The sequence below is a fragment of the Heterodontus francisci genome, chromosome 1, assembly GCF_036365525.1.
Source record: "Heterodontus francisci isolate sHetFra1 chromosome 1, sHetFra1.hap1, whole genome shotgun sequence".
NCBI lineage: Eukaryota > Metazoa > Chordata > Chondrichthyes > Heterodontiformes > Heterodontidae > Heterodontus > Heterodontus francisci.
In genome coordinates this window covers 286,388,310-286,407,355 of record NC_090371.1, presented here as the reverse complement: position 1 = coordinate 286,407,355, position 19,046 = coordinate 286,388,310, and the positions used below count along the sequence as shown (strand labels likewise).

At 45.7% G+C, this 19,046-nt stretch overlaps 1 protein-coding gene across 1 annotated transcript in view; it reads right to left on the bottom strand.

Moving 5' to 3' along the window:
- LOC137373064 (complexin-1) overlaps positions 1-18,843 on the bottom strand; it is a 59,040-nt gene extending 40,197 nt beyond the window's left edge. The window contains exons 1-3 of the mRNA XM_068037914.1: positions 18,799-18,843; positions 14,464-14,593; positions 14,058-14,233 (exon numbers count right to left, since the gene is read on the bottom strand). Coding sequence (XP_067894015.1) covers positions 14,058-14,233; positions 14,464-14,593; positions 18,799-18,843 — 351 coding nt within the window. The remainder of the gene's footprint in view (positions 1-14,057; positions 14,234-14,463; positions 14,594-18,798) is intronic.
- Between the last annotated feature and the right edge of the window lie 203 nt (positions 18,844-19,046).

The window sequence follows — 19,046 nt, the reverse complement described above, 5'->3', positions numbered from 1 at the left end:
GCATAGACAAAGAAGCCTCAACATCCCCCGATAGCGAAGCTGGAGGGAGGATGGATGATGGCTCCATTGGCATCGACCTTCAAGGTCACCTTGACCTTCTGCTTTCTGGTCCAAATCCCAAATGGGTCCTTGACATCAGTGCTGCTGCCGGCCACCTCGACGTACCTGGCGAGGAAGGTGAGTACATCCACCACCGGAACATGGGGATTATAGAGGTGAATTGTCACCACCCGATCACGTTGTGACGGCAGCATGAAGAGCGGCTCCGCTTTGAGGATGGACAGCGGCGCCTGGTTTCCCTTCTCCTTGAACACCTTCAGGAACTTGATGCATCCGCCATGTTCTCGAACGTCATGTCGAAATATCCACTGCTGGGGAAGTCCTGCAGGCAGAAGATGTCTGCAACTTGGAATCCACAGCAATCAATAAGGATTTTCATAATGAAGAAGGTATGGTCAACAGGTACATCTCCTTCCTTATCCTTCACCACCACCCGAACGGTGTTACACACTCCCTGGCCTGAAGCTCTAGAATTAGTTACAGCTATTTTACTCAAAACCCACCTGGAACAGGATCAAAGGTCACTGATCAAATGAAATGAAAAGGACATTCATTGTTCTTCAGCTGTGAGGGAGAATGAATTTGCTAAGTTCCTGATCTCTCCAATACTCCTCTCAGTTCAGATGAAGGAATAAAGATCTCTGATGGATGTGTCTGTTCAGAGACCTCGGGACCTTGCTACAGTTTTTAAAAGCTCTTCATAAAAATAAAACATTTAGAAACAGCCATGAAGGATATAGGATATTCATCAATTTGTCAAAAATAAATATCTAACTGCTTTGAATTAATTATGCACAGAAATTCTCACCCATGGCCTAATATTCAAATCATTTGCCTGTCTGCTTTGAAGTAAACCCAGCAGATTTATTATTTATGATGTCATTCTCTGCAGCTTATCTGCGGCTCCTTTCTGTCGCAATATACATTGTTACTGAGTGAACATTAATATGGTGATTGCATGCTTGCAGTGAGCAGTGATAATCTCTATTCTGTGGCACTTTCTGCTTGCTGTTTATTGCTCACCAGTTTATTCCAAATGGGAAACAGCATTGCAAAGACAACATGTTAGCCCCAATTTTAACCTCATGCGCCCATGTGGAATTGGCTGAGTTTGGGTTGAAACCCCTTTTTCCATCCATCTGCTTTTATATCTTGATTTGAGGTCAGTAAAATCGGGCGGGTGTAACACAGGGGATTTGACTTGAACTCAGCCTGTCCCTACCAGGGGGTTATGTTAAAATTACCGTTACTTTAAGAAGCTTTTTCCATTTCAGTGTTGTGTCAATGATAGTAATTGAATTTTAAACATGTTTGTGCCGATTTATCTCACATTCTGAGATTGGAAAAAATATGCAAAAATGAAGATCGACCAGCAGTGTCCATTATTAACCTACTTCATTAACAGGCTGAAGAACTGATTCTTTAACCCTGGAGGGGAGTTTTTACAGAGAACGTCTTGATAAATTTGTGACAATCCTACTTTCTACCAAATGCAATAGAAATAGAAAACAAGATTGCAGATTTACAGAATCTCGTTTGAGCAGCAATGAATTCCATTTAAGAAGACATGATTTGAAATGTGTCAGCATTTTGTTTTTCTTCTCATTCAGGAATGTTCATTCGATGTAACCTCACTCCACTTCAATACAAGTATTGGTGTCTGGAGCTGGTAAAGAGCTAGCATGAATGGACATCATTAAATACATCTTTTCCTCCTTAACCTGATGTTATGCTGATTAAACGTGCTTTGAATTCTGGCTCTGTAGAGCTGGATATTGTAGTGTTGATAATCAGCCATTTGCTGAATGTTCTCCAGCACTTGAATAGGTCACTATCAACATCTTTGTGGCACTTCTGTTAACTTGGAACTTGCCTCAGGCTGTCTGTATGGAGGTGGAGGGTGTAATAGGAGAAAACTGAGGGTACCTAGAGATGATTCTGTCTAAGGTACAGTATGGCCAACTATTTAATTACTTTCATTTCATTTACCATCAATTCTCTCAGTTTTCACTAGGCAGCACCTGAAACTAGCATCAGCTTTCAACTCTCAGAGGATTGCAGTCTGCTATATTTCCCTCTCTCTCTCGCCCCTTCACTTCTATCATTGTCTGTCTCACTTTCTCCTTTAAGATGCTCCTTAAAACCTCATTCTTTGTCCAAACATTTGCTCATCTGCCCTAATATCTCCTGATGTGGACCGGTGTCAAATTTTGTTTGATAATTGTTCCTGTGAAGCACCTTTAGATGTTTTACTATGTTATAGGCACTAGATAAATGTAAGATGAAACTGAGCCACGTAAGGAGATATTAGGACAAGTATCAAAGATACAGGTGTTAAAGAGTGTCTTAAAGGAGGAGAAAGGGTCAGATGTGTTGGGAGAGAATTCCAGAGCTTAGGACCCAGGCACTAAAGGTACAGCCGCAATGGTGGACTGATTAAAATTGGATGTGCAAGAGACAAGAATTGAAAGGGTATGGGGCTGCAGGATATTAGAGATAGGGAGGGGCGAGGCCATGGAGGAGATTTGAAAACAAGGATGAGAATTTTAACTTTGGGGCACTGCCGGACCAGGAGCCAATGTAGTTCAGCAACTGGGGTCAGAGAGCGGCTAGAGACAGAGAAAACTGGGGTCAGAGAGCGGCTGGGGTCAGAGAGTGGCTGGGGTCAGAGAAAACTGGGGTCAGAGAGCAGCTGGGGTCAGAGAAAACTGGGGTCAGAGGGCGGCTGGGGTCAGAGAAAACTGGGGTCAGAGAGCGGCTGGGGCCAGAGAAAACTGGGGTCAGAGAAAACTGTGGTCAGAGAGCGGCTGGGGTCAGAGAAAACTGGGGTCAGAGAGCGGCTGGGGTCAGAGAAAACTGGGGTCAGAGAGGGGCTGGGGTCAGAGAGCGGCTGTCGATGGAGCCTTGGTGTGTTGCTGCAGTGCATCTTGTAGATGGTACACACTGCTGCCACTGTGGTAAAGGGAGTGAATGTTTAAGGTTGTGGATGGGGTGCCAATCAAGCGGGCCGTTTTGTCCTGGATGGTTTTCAAGCTTCTTGAGTGTTGTTGGAGCTGCACCCATCCAGGCAAGTGAGAGTATTCCATCACACTCCTGACTTGTGCCTTGTAGATGGTGGACAGGCTTTGGGGAGTCAGGAGGTGAGTTACTCACCACAGAATTCCCAGCCACTGACCTACTCTTATAGCCACAGTATTTTTATGGCTTCTCCAATTAAATTTCTGAAGTCAATGGTAAGCCCCCAGATGTTGATGGTGGGGGATTCAGCGATGATAATGCCATTGAATGTCAAGGGGAGATGGTTAGATTCTCTCTTGTTGGAGATGGACATTGCCTGGCACTTGTCTGGCTCGAATGTAACTTGCCACTTATCAGCCCAGGCCTGGATATTGTCCAGCTCTTGCTGCATGTGGGCATGGAATGTTTCAGTATCTGAGGAGTTGCAAATGCTACTGAACATTGTGCAATCATCATTGAACATCCCCACTTCTGACCTTATGATGGAGAGAAGGTCATTGATGAAGCAGCTGAAAATGGTTGGGCCGAGGACATTACCCTGAGGAACTCCTATAGTGATGTCCTGAGGCTGGGATGATTGGCCTCTAACAACCACATCATCTTCCTTTGTGCTAGATATGACTTCTACCAGTGGAGACTTTCCCCCCGATTCCTATTGGCTTCAATTTTGCTAGGGCTCCTTGATGCCACATTTTGTCAAATGCTGTCAAGGGCAGTCACTCTCACTTCACCTCTGGAATTCATCTCTTTAGTTCATGTTTGGACCAAGGCTGTAATAAAGTCTGGAGCTGAGTGGTCCTGGCAGAACCCAAACTGAGCATCTTTGAGCAGGTTATTGCTGAGTAAGTGCTGCTTGATAGCACTGTCGATGACACTTTCCATCTCTTTGCTGATGATTGAGAATAGACTGATGGGTCAGTAATTGGCTGGATTGGACTTGTCTTGCTTTTTGTGTACAGGACATACCTGGGCAAATTTTCACATTGTCGGGTTGATGCCAGTGTTGTAGCTGTACTGGAACAGCTTGGCTAGGGGCACGGCAAGTTCTGGAGCGCAGGTCTTCAGTACTATTGACAAGATGTTGTCAGGGCCCATAGCCTTTTCTGTATCCAATGCCTTCATCCATTTCTTGATATCTTATGGAGTGAATCAGATTGGCTGAAGACTGGAATAAAAACAAGAAATGCTGGAACCACTCAGCAGGTCTGGCAGCATCTGTGGAAAGAGAAGCAGAGTTAACGTTTCGGGTCAGTGACCCTTCTTTGGAACAGTTCCGAAGAAGGGTCACTGACCCGAAACGTTAACTCTGTTTCTCTTTCCATAGATGCTGCCAGACCTGCTGAGCGGTTCCAGCACTTCTTGTTTTTATTTCAGATTTCCAGCATCCGCAGTATTTTGCTTTTATTTTAGTGGCTGAAGACTGGCATGTGTGACGCTGGGGACCTCAGGTGGAGACCAAGGTGGATCATCCACTCGGCACTTCTGGCTGAAGATAGTTGCAAATGTTTCAGCCTTGTCTTTTGTACTGATGTGCTGGGCTCCCCCATCGTTGAGGATGAGGATCGTTGTGGAGTCTCCCCCTCCGGTTAGTTGTTTTACCGTCTGCCTCAGACAATACAACTTGATGTGGCAGGACTGCAGAGCTTTGATCTGGTCTACTGATTGTGGAATTGCTTAACTCTGTCTATAGCATGCTGTTTCTTCTTTCTTCTTTTCTTTTGGGCCTCCTTATCTCGAGAGACAATGGATACGTGCCTGGAGGTGGTCAGTGGTTTGTGAAGCAGCGCCTGGAGTGGCTATAAAGGCCAATTCTGGAGTGACAGGCTCTTCCACAGGTGATTAGATTAGATTTTTAGATTAGATATACAGCACTGAAACAGGCCCTTCGGCCCACCGAGTCTGTGCCGACCATCAACCACCCATTTATACTAATCCTACACTAATCCCATATTCCTACCAAACATCCCCACCTGTCCCTATATTTCCCTACCACCTACTTATACTAGTGACAATTTATAATGGCCAATTTACCTACCAACCTGCAAGTCTTTTTGGCTTGTGGGAGGAAACCGGAGCACCCGGAGAAAACCCACGCAGACACAGGGAGAACTTGCAAACTCCACACAGGCAGTACCCAGAATCGAACCCGGGTCCCTGGAGCTGTGAGGCTGCAGTGCTAACCACTGCGCCACTGTGCCGCCCTAGGTGCTGCAGAGAAATTTGTTTGTCGGGGCTGTTGCACAGTTGGCTCTCCCCTTGCGCCTCTGTCTTTTTTCCTGCCAACTACTAAGTCTCTTCGACTCACCACATTTTAGCCCTGTCTTTATGGCTGCCCGCCAGCTCTGGCGAACGCTGGCAACTGACTCCCATGACTTGTGATCAATGTCACAGGATTTCATGTCGCGTTTGCAGACGTCTTTAAAGTGGTGACATGGACGACCGGTGGGTCTGATACCAGTGGCGAGCTCACTGTACAATATGTCTTTGGGGATCCTGCCATCTTCCATGCGGCTCACATGGCCAAGCCATCTCAAGCGCCGCTGACTCAGTAGTGTGTATAAGCTGGGGATATTGGCCGCCTCGAGGACTTCTGTGTTGGAGATACGGTCCTGCCACCTGATGCCAAGTATTCTCCAGAGGCAGCGAAGATAGAATGAATTGAGACGTCGCTCTTGGCTGACATATGTTGTCCAGGCCTCGCTGCCATAGAGCAAGGTACTGAGGACACAGGCCTGATACACTCGGACTTTTGTGTTCCGTGTCAGTGCGCCATTTTCCCACACTCTCTTGGCCAGTCTGGACATAGCAGTGGAAGCCTTACCCATGCGCTTGTTGATTTCTGCATCGAGAGACAGGTTACTGGTGATAGTTGAGCCTAGGTAGGTGAACCCTTGAACCACCTCCAGAGCGTGGTCGCCAATATTGATGGATGGAGCATTTCTGACGTCCTGTCCCATGATGTTTGTTTTCTTGAGGCTGATGGTTAGGCCAAATTCATTGCAGGCAGCCGCAAACTTGTCGATAAGACTCTGCAGGCACTCTTCAGTGTGAGATGTTAAAGCAGCATCGTCAGCAAAGAGGAGTTCCCTGATGAGGACTTTCCGTACTTTGGACTTCGCTCTTAGATGGGCAAGGTTGAACAACCTGCCCCCTGATCTTGTGTGGAGGAAAATTCCTTCTTCTGAAGACTAGAACGCATGTGAAAGCAGCAGGGAGAAGAAAATCCCGAAGAGTGTGGGTGTGAGAACACAGCCCTGTTTCACGCCACTCAGGATAGGAAAGGGGTCTGATGAGGCGTCGCTATGCTGAATTGTGCCTTTCATATTGTCATGGAATGAGGTGATGATACTTAGTAGCTTTGGTGGGCATCCGATCTTTTCTAGTAGTCTGAAGAGACCACGTCTGCTGACGAGGTCAAAGGCTTTGGTGAGATCAATGAAAGCAATGTAGAGGGGCATCTGTTGTTCGCGGCATTTCTCCTGTATCTGATGAAGGGAGAACAGCATGTCAACGGTCGATCTCTCTGCATGAAAGCCACACTGTGCTTTTACCGTCTGCCTCAGACAATACAACTTGATGTGGCAGGACTGCAGAGCTTTGATCTGGTCTACTGATTGTGGAATTGCTTAACTCTGTCGATAGCATGCTGCTTTTGCTGTTTAGCATGCATGTAGTCCTGTGTTGTAGCTTCACCAGGTTGGCACCTCATTTTTAGGTATGCCTGGTGCTGCTCCTGGCATGACCTCCTTCACTCCTCATTGAATCAGCATTGACCTCCTGGCTTAATTGTACTGGTAGAGTTGGGGATATGCTGGGCCATCAGGCTACAGAGTGCTTTTATTCATTTACTGTTACTTCAATTTTCAAACATAAAACACCAGCTGCATTTTGAAGCCAACTGATTACCTCTACCTGTGTTTTATTCTCAGAAAAGGTCAATGCTAATTGATTATACCTGTGACAGAGTTTTGAATCTGTAAAACTCCTAGGTAGAGAGTCAGGAAAGCAGGTTGGGAATTGTCGGAGAGAAGGGATGATTGGCAGGATGTAACTAGTGGTGTCCTCGAGGGATCTGTGTTGAGGCCTCAAACATTCACCATATTTATAAATGATTTAGATGATGGAATAGAAAGTCACATTTCAAAATTTGCCAATTACACAATGATGGGCAGCATTATAAGCAGGGTAGAAAGAAATATAAAATTACAAAGAGCTATTGATAGATTAAGTGAATGAACAAAACTGTGAGCAGTTCTGGGCAGCACACCCTAGGAAGGATATATTGACCTTGGAGGGAGTGCAGCGTACATTTACCAGAATAATACCTGGACCTGTGCTCCAGAACTTGCCAAGCTATTCGGCAACGTGGAAAATTGCCCTGTCCACAAAAAGCAGGACAAGTCCAACCCGGCCAATTACCGCCCCATCAGTCTACTCTCAATCATCAGTAAAGTGATGGAAGGTGTCATCGACAGTGCCATCAAGCGGCACTTGCTTAGCAACAACCTGCTCAATGCCACTCAGTTTGGATTCCGCCAGAGCCACTCAGCTCCTGACCTCATCACAGCCTTGGTTCAAACATGGATAAAAGAGCTGAACTCAAAAGGTGAGGTGAGAGTGACTGCTCTTAACATCAAGGTAGCATTTGAGAGAATATGGCATCAAGGAACCCTAGCAAAACTGAAGTCAATGGGAATCAAGGGGAAAACTCTCCACTGGTTGGAGTCATACCTAGCGCAAGGGAAGATGGTTGTGGTTGTTGGAGGTCAATCATCTGAGCTCAGGACATCACTGCAGGAGTTCCTCAGGGTAGTGTCCTAGGCCAAACCATCTTCAGCTGCTTCATCAATGACCTTCTCTCCATCATAAGGTCAGAAGAGGGAATGTTCACTGATGGTTACACAATTTTCAGCACCATTCACGACTCCTCAGATGCTGAAGCAGTCCATGTAGAAATGCAGCAAGAGCTGGACAACATTCAGGCTTGGGCTGATAAGTGGCAAGTAACATTCACACCACACAAGTGCCAGGCAATGACCATCTCCAACAAGAGAGAATCTAACCATCTCCCCTTGACATTCAATGACATTACCATCGTCAAATCCCCCACTATCAATATCTGGGGGCTACCATTGACCAGAAGCTGAACTGGAGTAGCCACATAAATACCAAATAAATAAGAGTAGGTCTGTGGCTGGGAATTCTGTGGCGAGTAACTCACTTCCTGACTCCCCAAAGCCTGTCCACCATCTACAAGGCATAAGTCAGGAGTGTGATGGGATACTCTCCACTTGCCTGGATGGGTGCAGCTCCAACAACACTCGAGAAGTTCGACACCAAACAGGACAAAACAGCCCGCTTGATTGGCACCCCATCTAAAAACATTCACTCCCTCCACCACCGACGCACAGTGGCAGCAGTGTGTACCATCTACAAGATGCACTGCAGCAACACACCAAGGCTCCTTAGACAGCACCTTCCAAACCTGCAACCTCTTCCACCTACAAGGACAAGGGCAGCAGCTGCATGGGAACATCATCACATGCAAGTTCCCCTCCAAGCCACAAACCATCCTGATTTGGAACCATTTAGATTTAGAGATACAGCACTGAAACAGGCCCTTCGGCCCACCGAGTCTGTGCCGACCATTAACCTCCCATTTATACTAATCCTACACTAATCCCATATTCCCACCACATCCCCACCTGTCTCTATATTCCCCTACCACCTACCTATACTCGTGGCAATTTATAATGGCCAATTTACCTATCAACCTGCAAGTCTTTGGCTGTGGGAGGAAACCGGAGCACCCGGAGGAAACCCACGCAGACACAGGGAGAACTTGCAAACTCCGCACAGGCAGTACCCGGAATTGAACCCGGGTCGCTGGAGTTGTGAGGCTGCGGTGCTAACCACTGCGCCACTGTGCCGCCCTTGTCGCCGTTCCTTCACTGTCACTGGGTCAAAATCCTGGAACTCCCTTCCTAACAGCACTGTGGGTGTACCTACCCCACATGGACTGCAGCGGTTCAAGAAGGCAGCTCAAGGGCAATTAAGGATGGGCAATAAATACTGGCCTGGCCAGCGATGCCAGCATCCTATGAACGAATAAGAAAAAATGCTAAGAGTTAAATTATGATGCATGGCTATGCCAACTTGTATATCCTGGAATTTAGAAGTTTAAGGAGTGATCGGATCAAAGATATTAAAGTGAACAGATGGGGTAGATAGAGAGAAACTATTTTCACTGGTTAGGGAGTCCAGGACTAGGGGAGATATCATAAAAATTAGAGCCAGACCAGGAGTGAGATTTGGAAACATTTCATGCAAAGGATGGTAGATGTTTGGAACTCTCTTCTGCAAACGGCAACTGATGCTATATCATTAATTTTAAATCTGAGAGCCGTCATGATCTAACTGAATGGTGGAACAGTCTCGAGGGGCTGAATGGCCTCCTCCTGTTCCAATGTTCCTTCATTCCATCATTTTAAGCACATATATTGCCCTGTAATCTATGTTCTAACAAAGAAAGACTTGAAAAATTGTCTTCCTGCATATTTGTATTTTCTCAGACCATACAGCCCTCAGTGAATCTGTGTACTGTCTGTAAAGCCTCAGTATGCTTCCTATAGCATGGAACCCAATACTGCATACAGTGGTCTAAAGAAAGTTTTATATCAGCTCATCTGTATATTTTGTGGTCGAGCCTAGAATTCCATTAACTTTTTAAAAGAAAATTACAGCCTTATTGTGAGGTGCTGCTTTTAATGTCCTGTACCCCAAATCCCTCTGCTCTTCCCCGACCCTGAGCCTACTTCCATTCACAGTATAATCACTGCTTTTTAAAAAAAAAAAATCATGTATCACCTCACACTCACTGACAATATCACTTTGCAGCTTCCTTTTGTTTTCTAAAGGATTTTCTGGATCTCCTGTTGTGGCAACATCTGCAAATTTCAACAGCACTCCCTCTGGACCTATATCCAAATCATTGATACACAGTGAACAGAAGTGACCTCAGCACTGAATTGAGGGACACTGCAACCCACTTCTAAGCACTGAGAAACTGCCCTTAATTCTTTCTCTCTGATTTCTCCCTCTTTAACCAGTTTTTAATCCAGTTTTTCTATCCTGCCCCAATTCTATACCCTTTAATATAAAAGCAAAATATTGCAGATGCTGAAAATCTGCAATAAAAACAGAGAATGCTGGAAATGTCAAATGTTTTGTATTTCCACCTCCTCTATATGCATCTTTTGTTTCTTCACTTGTCTCATTATCATCTCATTTTGCCTTGCAACATCAGCACTTTCATCATTTAGTCTCTTCTGCTTTCCACCCTGTTACAGACCTTCCCTTTTGTTCTTTCCTCCCCCCTTTCCCTGCCCCTGTCCTTGCTTAAAACCTGTTACATTTCTAACTTTCCCCAGTTCTGATGAAAGGTCACAGACCTTAAACGTTAACTCTGTTTCTCTGTCCACAGATGGTGCCAGACCTGCTGAGTATTTCCAGCATTTTCTGTTTTTACTCCGTACCCTTTAACCTTGTCTAGTAATCTTCTGTGTTACGTCCGTGTACACCACATCAACTGCATTTACCCCATCTACCATGCCTGTTATCATTCAAAGAATGTTATGAGGTTTGACAAGCATGATTGTCTCTCTTGAAATCTGTTCTGGCTCCTGCTGTTTTCTCTTTATCTTGATGTTTGTTAACTTCAACATTAATTGAGGGGCAGAAATTGGACCCAACTACACCTAACACAGGCACAGAATGGGGGCAAAAACACACCAATTTCCTGCTGCTGTCTCCCACTCCTCAAGGATGCCTGAAATACATTGGATGCCATTTTGGGTCTGGTGATATCCACAGATCTCTAAGCGAGGCCAAGGACAAGGGGAAACGTCTGGATGTAGTGTTGTTGAGGATTAAATGCCTAGCCACAGGGAGTATTTGAAGTGCAGATCATTGCATCTTTTAAGGGATGAGTAGAAAAATATTTGAAGAGAGGAAGGTTTAAGGCTATAGAGAGAGGACAGAATGGGGAGATTTGTGTTGGATTGGTCGAAGAAAGAGCCAGCATGAACACAGTGGGCCTTTTCTGTGCTCTCAGCCTCTATGGTTATGGTTCAATGTGTTCTATTATAAATTAACACAATGCAAGTTCATGCAATAAAAACAAAAAGTGCTGGAAATACTCAGCAGGTCCGGCAGCATCAGTGGAGAAAGAAACAGAGTTAACGTTTCAGGTCTGTGATCTTTCATCAAAACTGGCAAAAGTTAGAAAGTTCATGCAAAGCAGTCGTCCACACGCACAGCCCTTGTACTAATTACTGAGCATGCTTTTTTTTATTTGTTCGTGGGATATGGACGTCACAGGCTAGGCCACCATTTGTTGTCTATCCCTAATTGCCCTTGAGAAGGTGGTGGTGAGCTGCCTTCGTGAACCGCTGCAGTCCATGTGGGGTAGGTACACCCACAGTGCTGTTAGGAAGGGAGTTCCAGGATTTTGACCCAGTGACTGTGAAGGAACGGCGATATAGTTCAAAGTCAGGATGATGTGTGGTTTGGAGGGGAACTTGCAGGTGGTGATGGTGTTCCCATGCATCTGCTGCCCTTGTCCTTCTAAGTGGTAGAGGTCGCAGGTTTGGAAGGTGCTGTTGAAGAAGCTTTGGTGCGTTGCTGCAGTGCATCTTGTAGACAGTACACACTGCTGCCACTGTGTGACAGTGGTGGAGGGAGTGAATGTTGAAGGTTGTGGATGAGTACCAGTCAAGCGGGCTGCTTTGTCCTGGATGGTGTCGACCATCTTGAGTGTTATTGGAGCTGGACCCATCCAGGCAAGTGGAGAGTATTCCATCACACTCCTGACTTGTGCCTTGTAGATGGTGGACAGGCTTTGGGGAGTCAGGAGGTGAGTTACTCGCCGCAGAATTCCCAGCCTCTGACCTGCTCTTGTAGCCATGGTATTTATGGGGCTGCTGCAGATCAGTTTCTGGTAAATGGTAACCCCCAGGATGTTGATAGTGGGGGATTCAGTGATGGTAATGCCATTGAACTTCAAGGGGAGATGGTTAGATTCTCCCTTGTTTGAGATGGTCATTGCCTGCCAGTTGTGTGGCGCGAATGCTACTTGCCACTTATCAGCCCAAGCCTGGATACTGTCCAGGTCTTGCTGCATTTCTACATGGACTGCTTCAGTATCTGAGCAGTCACGAATGGTGCTGATCATTGTGCAATCATCAGCGAACATCCCCACTTCTGACCTTATGAATGAAGGAAGGTCATTGATGAAGCAGCTGAAGATGGTTGGGCCTAGGACACTATCCTGAGGAACTCCTGCAGTGATGTCCTGGGACTGAGATGATTGACCTCCAACAACCACAACCATCTTCCTTTGTGCCAGGTATGATTCAAACCAACGGCGAGTTTACCCTCTGATTCCCATTGACTCCAGTTTTGCTAGGGCTCCTTGATGCCATACTTGGTCAAATGCTGCCTTGATGTCAAGCGCAGTCACTCTCACCTCACCTCTTGAGTTCAGCTCTTTTGTCCATGTTTGGACAAAAGCTGTAATTAGGTCAGGAGCTGAGTGGCCCTGGCAGAACCCAAACTGAGCGTCACTGAGCAGGTTATTGTTGAGCAAGTGCCGCTTGATAGCACTGTCGATGACACCTTCCATCACTTTACTGATGATTGAGAGTAGACTGATGGAGCGGTAATTAGCCGGGTTGGACTTGTCCTGCTTTTGTGTACAGGACACACATTTGAGCAATTTTCCACATTGTCGAGTAGATGCCAGTGTTGTAGCTGTACTTAATAGTCCAGCTGTTAATTACAACTGGAAACCTTGTCTGACTTAAAATTTTGTAAAACTTCCATTAAAAATACCTCCAAGAAAATCCAGCAGCATGAAGCCTTTTAGTCATGGAGAGAGAGAGAGATGCAGCACTGAAACAGGCCCTTCGGCCCACCGAGTCTGTGCCAACCAACAACCACCCACTTATACTAATCCTACATTAATCCCATATTCCCTACCACATCCCCACAATTCTCCTACCACCTACCTACACTAGGGGCAATTTACAATGGCCAATTTACCTATCAACCTGCAAGTCTTTGGCTGTGGGAGGAAACTGGAGCACCTGGCGGAAACCCACGCAGTCACAGGGAGAGCTGGCAAACTCCGCACAGGCAGTACAAAGAATTGAACCCGGGTCGCTGGAGCTGTGAGGCTGCGGCGCTAACCACTGCGCCACTGTGCCGCCTCAATTTCTTTACACACACTGGGGACATGGGCTGGGCCTCATTGTTTGAGCTTCTAAACACATCCAACTTCGTTTTATAACTTTTGTTCTCACAGGATAAGTCAGCACAATATTGGTTGCAGAAACAGACAGGATGAGGTTCTCTTTGAGGAAGTAGTTGTTGAAACTGTCAGCACTGTGATTATTGAAGGATACAGGAGAGTGAATCCCAAGGGCATTACCACAAACTAAAGTCCAGTACTGTCCCTGTTTTGTTATTTCTTCTCTCTACAATCTCTTCACTCACAGGTACACTCAACACAACCCCATCATACTTGATATATTGAGAAAAGCAACAGAAAAAGGAAGAGAGAGTAGCAGACAAGGAGACACAGTGAGAATAAACTCGCAGCGTGTCCATATCCTTTGATTTAATCACATGCAATGTCACATGAGACTGACTAGTGACTTTAAAAAAATCTATATCTTGCAGTCTGTGATGCCTGTAAGAAAAGCAGAGCCTTCCTGCTCCCCTCCAGCAGTCTAAATCACACCAAGGTACTGTTAATACGCAAGTGCAATTCCAAGGATAGCCTGAATATAAATTCAACAATTACCAGCAATTTACCATCCAACAAGTCACTAAATCAAATAACTGTGCGTAGCTTCAAATGGTTATGATGAGTTGTTACTGACTTTTTAATCAGAAAATCAAACCAAACAATTTCCCACCTTGTCGCGGATTCCTTGCCGCATTACTTCCCGCTCAGCCTCCATTTTTGCGTATTTTCCTGCACGTTCTTCCTCTGCTTGTCGAATAGCTTCTAATCTTTCTTCTTCCTTTTTCTCAGCGTCTGGATCCTTCTCTTCATCGCCACCCAACATCTTTCCCATGTCTTTGGTGGCTCCTAAAATTAAGATATGAATGTAATGACCAGAGTTAGATTACCCACCAGGAAAATTTATCCTAAAATACTGTCCAGCAAAGATTATCGAGTAAGAAATACAGCAACTTCTGTATCACTACAAAAACTACACAAGTCCTGCCATCATACCACTTTACAAAGGGCAGTGCGCAGAATGGAGAAGCTAGCAGCAAGGAGTCCACAGCCCTCATTCAACCTGCCGCCTTTCCTACTGTTAATCTCAATGGTTCTGGCATTGACTCGATGGGCCAAATGGCTTCCTTTTGTGTAAGTGGATTCATCCCTGTCACAATTTCCAATCTGTTCTCCATCTTGGCCATGCTGCTGCCAGAAGATGACAATCTATCCCAATAGTTCAATAGGTCACTCATTAGAACTGGCTTTACTGATTCAGATGTAGTAACATTCTCTAGCTATTCAGAAACTTAGGGGCGAGATTTTAACCCATTCAAAACCCATCCATTGGCACAGAATTAAAGTTGGCTCGATACATCTTGGAGGATGTGCAAAGGAGTTTTTGATTTAATGAAATGTAGCAGTGTAAAAAGTCACATAGTGGTACATATTGTAGCTTGCTCTATACAGACAATATACAGACATATACATGCAGTTTCTGAGACACTGACATACAAGCGTACAAGGAATTGAAAAAGGAATCCGGTGCCAACTCCAAAATTACTGTAGTGACAGAACACCAACAATGCTGTTATATTATACAGTGGAGTTATTCAATGTTTGGTGTGTCCTTATATGCTACAACTACTCCAACTTAAGATACAGCAATCTTCTCTTTCTCGGAAAAGTTTGGCATCAATAATGCTGAGCAATGGAGGACAGCAGAAAACCCTAATTCCTGATGAGAAATTAATTGGTTTTGAGCCCAATGGAGGGAATGGACAAGGAGCAATTGGAGGTCTGATTTAGTAACAGGAACAGGAGAGGCCATTCAGCACCTCGAGCCTGACACACAATGATGCTGATTAGCCTCATTTTGTTAGCACACAGTTTCCTTGGTTTCTTTTGGGATGGTTTGGGCATTAAATACCCATTGTCATGCTCTAAAATCAAACTGCAGAAAATCATCAGTAAAGTGATGGAAGGTGTCATCAACAGTGCTATCAAACGGCACATGCTCAGCAATAACCTGTTCAGTGACGCTCAGTTTGGGTTCCGCCAGGGCCACTCAGCTCCTGACCTCATTACAGCCTTGGTTCAAACATGGACAAAAGAGCTGAACTCAAGAAGTGAGGTGAGAGTGACTGTCCTTGACATCAAGACATCAAGGTAGTTCCGAAGAAGGGTCACTGACTCGAAACGTTAACTCTGCTTCTCTCTCCACAGATGCTGCCAGACCTGCTGAGTATTTCCAGCATTTCTTGTTTTTATTTCAGCATTTGACCAAGTATGGCATCAAGGAGCCCTAGCAAAACTGAAGTCAATGGGAATAAGGGGGAAATCTCTCTGCTGGTTGGAATCATACCTAGCGCAAAGGAAGATGGCTGTGGTTGTTGGAGGTCAATCATCTGAGCTCCAGGACATCACTGCAGGAGTTCCTCAGGGTAGTGTCCTAGGCCCAACCATCTTCAGCTGCTTCATCAATGACCTTCCTTCAATCATAAGGTCAGAAGTGGGGATGTTCGCTGATGATTGCACAATGTTCAGCATCATTCACGACTCCTCAGATACTGAAGCAGTCCGTGTAGAAATGCACAAAGACCTGGAAAATATCCAGGCTTGGACTGATAAGTGGCAAGTATCATTCATGTCAGACAAGTGCCAGGAAATGACCATCTCCAACAAGAGAGAATCTAACCATCTCCCCTTGACATTCAATGGCATTATGATTGCTGAATCCCCCACTATCAACATCCCAGGGGGTTACCATTGACCAGAAATTGAACTGGAGTAGCCATATAAATACCATGGCTACAGGAGCAGATCAGAGGCTAGGAGTCCTGCGGCGAGTAACTCACCTCCTGACTCCCCAAAGCCTGTCCACCATCTACAAGGCACAAGTCAGGAGTGTGATGGAATATTCTCCACTTGCCTGGATGAGTGCAGCTCCAACAACATTCAAGAAGCTCAACACCATCCAGGACAAAGCAGCCTGGAGGTAGATAGATTCTTGTTAGGCAAGGGAATCAAAGATTATCGCGGGTAGATGGGAGTGTGGAATTCGAGACAGAAACAGATCAGCCATGATCTTATTAAATGTCGGAGCAGGCTCGATGGGCTGAATGGCCTACTCCTGCTCCTAATTCTATGGTTGTATGGTCATGTAGCCTGCTTGATTGGTACCGCATTCACAAACCTTCACTCCCTCCACCGCAAACGCACAGTGGCAACACTGTGTAACATCTACAAGATGCACTGCAGCAATGTACCAAGGCTCCTTAGACAGCACCTTTCTAACTCATGACCTCTACCAACTAGAAGGACAAGGGCAGCAGATGCATGGGGACGTCATCACCTGCAAGTTCCCCTCCAAGTCACACACCATCCGGACTTGGAACTATATCGCTGTTCCTTCACTGTCACTGGGACAAAATCCTGGAACTCCCTTCCTAACAGCACTGTGGGTGTACCTACCCCACATGGACTGCAGTGGTTCAAGAAGGCAGCTCACCATCACCTTCTCAAGGGCAATTGGGATGGGCAATAAATGCTGGTCTGGTCAGCGATGCCCACATTCTCATAAATGAATTTTTTAAAATTAAGTGACTTTTAATGAGTGCACAATCTCTGAAGGAACTGTTCAACTTAAATAAGCTCAGGAGAATTTATTTCCAAATTGGGAAAAGGCAAATCTTTGGAACTCCTACATGTGTGAAGGGCAAATACTGAAGATTAACTAGTTCAAACCATACCAGCACCATGCATTGAGAAGATTTCGCCTCTGTCTATTCTGTAGCACACCAATCTTTACGGAACTACTGTGCAGGTATCTCTGTGAGACACGAATCCCAGTTTATCACTTCAGATCCAGCCTGGCCAATCATCTGTAGCCTTCCACCACACTGTGGAGCTGCTTGTCTGACTGTTAAATTACTGATTTCAGCAAACGTTAACTCAGTTCCCCATCAACAAACATGTCATCTTCAAGTCAAAGTCTCAGAGGGACCTACTTCTGCCATCACATGGAGACACCCACCATCATCTCCTATTCTCCTATTAGCTCACTGTTGAAGGTGCTGAGTGTACAATGTGCGGGTGTGCAATGGGAAGCCGTGTAACGGGTGTGTGTGTAACAGATAGATGTAAAACGGACAGGTGTGTCACGAACGGATATATAATGGGTGTGTAACGGGCGGGTGTGTAACGGGCGGGTGTGTAACGGGTGTGGGTGTATAATATGTGAGAAGGTGAGATAGTGCGGAATAGACACAACTGCAGGCTTATCCTGAATATCAGAATGGAGCCTCCACTGAGGGTTTCAACTGACACACACATCAGATAGGTACGTCTTTGGGGTTGTCTGGATGGAGAGAATGGTGAGGGAGGGTAGGGAGGAGAGGAAGGAGAGGTTGGTGGGGAGAACAGGAAGAGGGGAGAGAAGGGGATGGTTACAGGTACAAAACACTCTCCCTCCAGTTGAATATTTATCACCATTTCCCAGGACTTCCTGCCACCTCCCCTTCAGTCAGCCCAGGAAGACAGCAGAGAAATTCATTGTGCCTCCAGGTGCTGCCTCTGACCAGCTGGTGGGAAGTGAATGGGTAGTGAGGAGTCTCTGAACCCCATGTGGGCAGTGAGGTGATGAATGTTCTCATTGACTGAAGTACCCTGGCATTGCTTGTGAAATGGTACAATCTAAAGCACATTATATACAATGATGTAAATGAAGGCGGACCCTGTCGCATAAAAGATATCACCAACAGACTGAGGATTCCAGAGTTCTTCAATAATCATACTTCAGCAGTGAGGTGGATGCCCAGTTAATCTGTTTTTTGGCAGTATTCATTGAGGAATGAGTCTTGGTCAGAATTAGGACTCTCCGATCTGATGGGATCTTTAATTTTTACACAGGAGAAACTGCACAGAAACAGGCCATTTGGCCCAACCAGTCCATGTTAGCGTTTATACTCCAGCCTCCTCCTGATTTTCCTCAACTAATTCTATCATTGTAACCCGCTATTTCCTTCTCCCTCATATGCGTCTCCAGCTTCCCCTTAAATGCACCTATACTATTCACTTCAACCACAGCATGTGGTAGTGAGTTCCACATTCTCACCACTCTCTGGATAAAGAAGTTTCTCCTGAATTCCTGATTGGATTTCTTGGTGTCTATCTTATATTGATGGCCTCTAGTTATGCTCTTCCCCACAAGTGGAAACATTCTCTCTGTATCCATTCGATCAAAATCTTTCATAATTTTAAAGACCTCTATTAGGTCACCCATCAGCTTTATATTTTTCAAGAGAAAAGAAACCCAGGCTGTTCATCCTTTGCTGATATGTACACACATGGGGCTGAATTTCAGGCAGCGCCCTTTAAACTCAGCGGGGTGCCCGCATTTAGCAGCTGGCGCAGAACCCCCGCGATATTACCTGTGAGGACTCATTAGCATCACGGCACCGAGCCGCACTCCTCATATTACGTGGGGGGAGGCAGGACATCTGGCGCAGTGAGGAGCCTTTTGACAGCTGTGTAGCAGGTCCCTATTTTAAACGCCCCAGCGCCTGCTTCCTGACAGCTGCCAAAGAAATACTTACCTGACTGCTGAAGAGTGGGGCTGCTGTCAATCTGGCAGCAAAGCAGAAAGTGCTGCAGAAATCCAGCAGGTCAGGCAGTATCT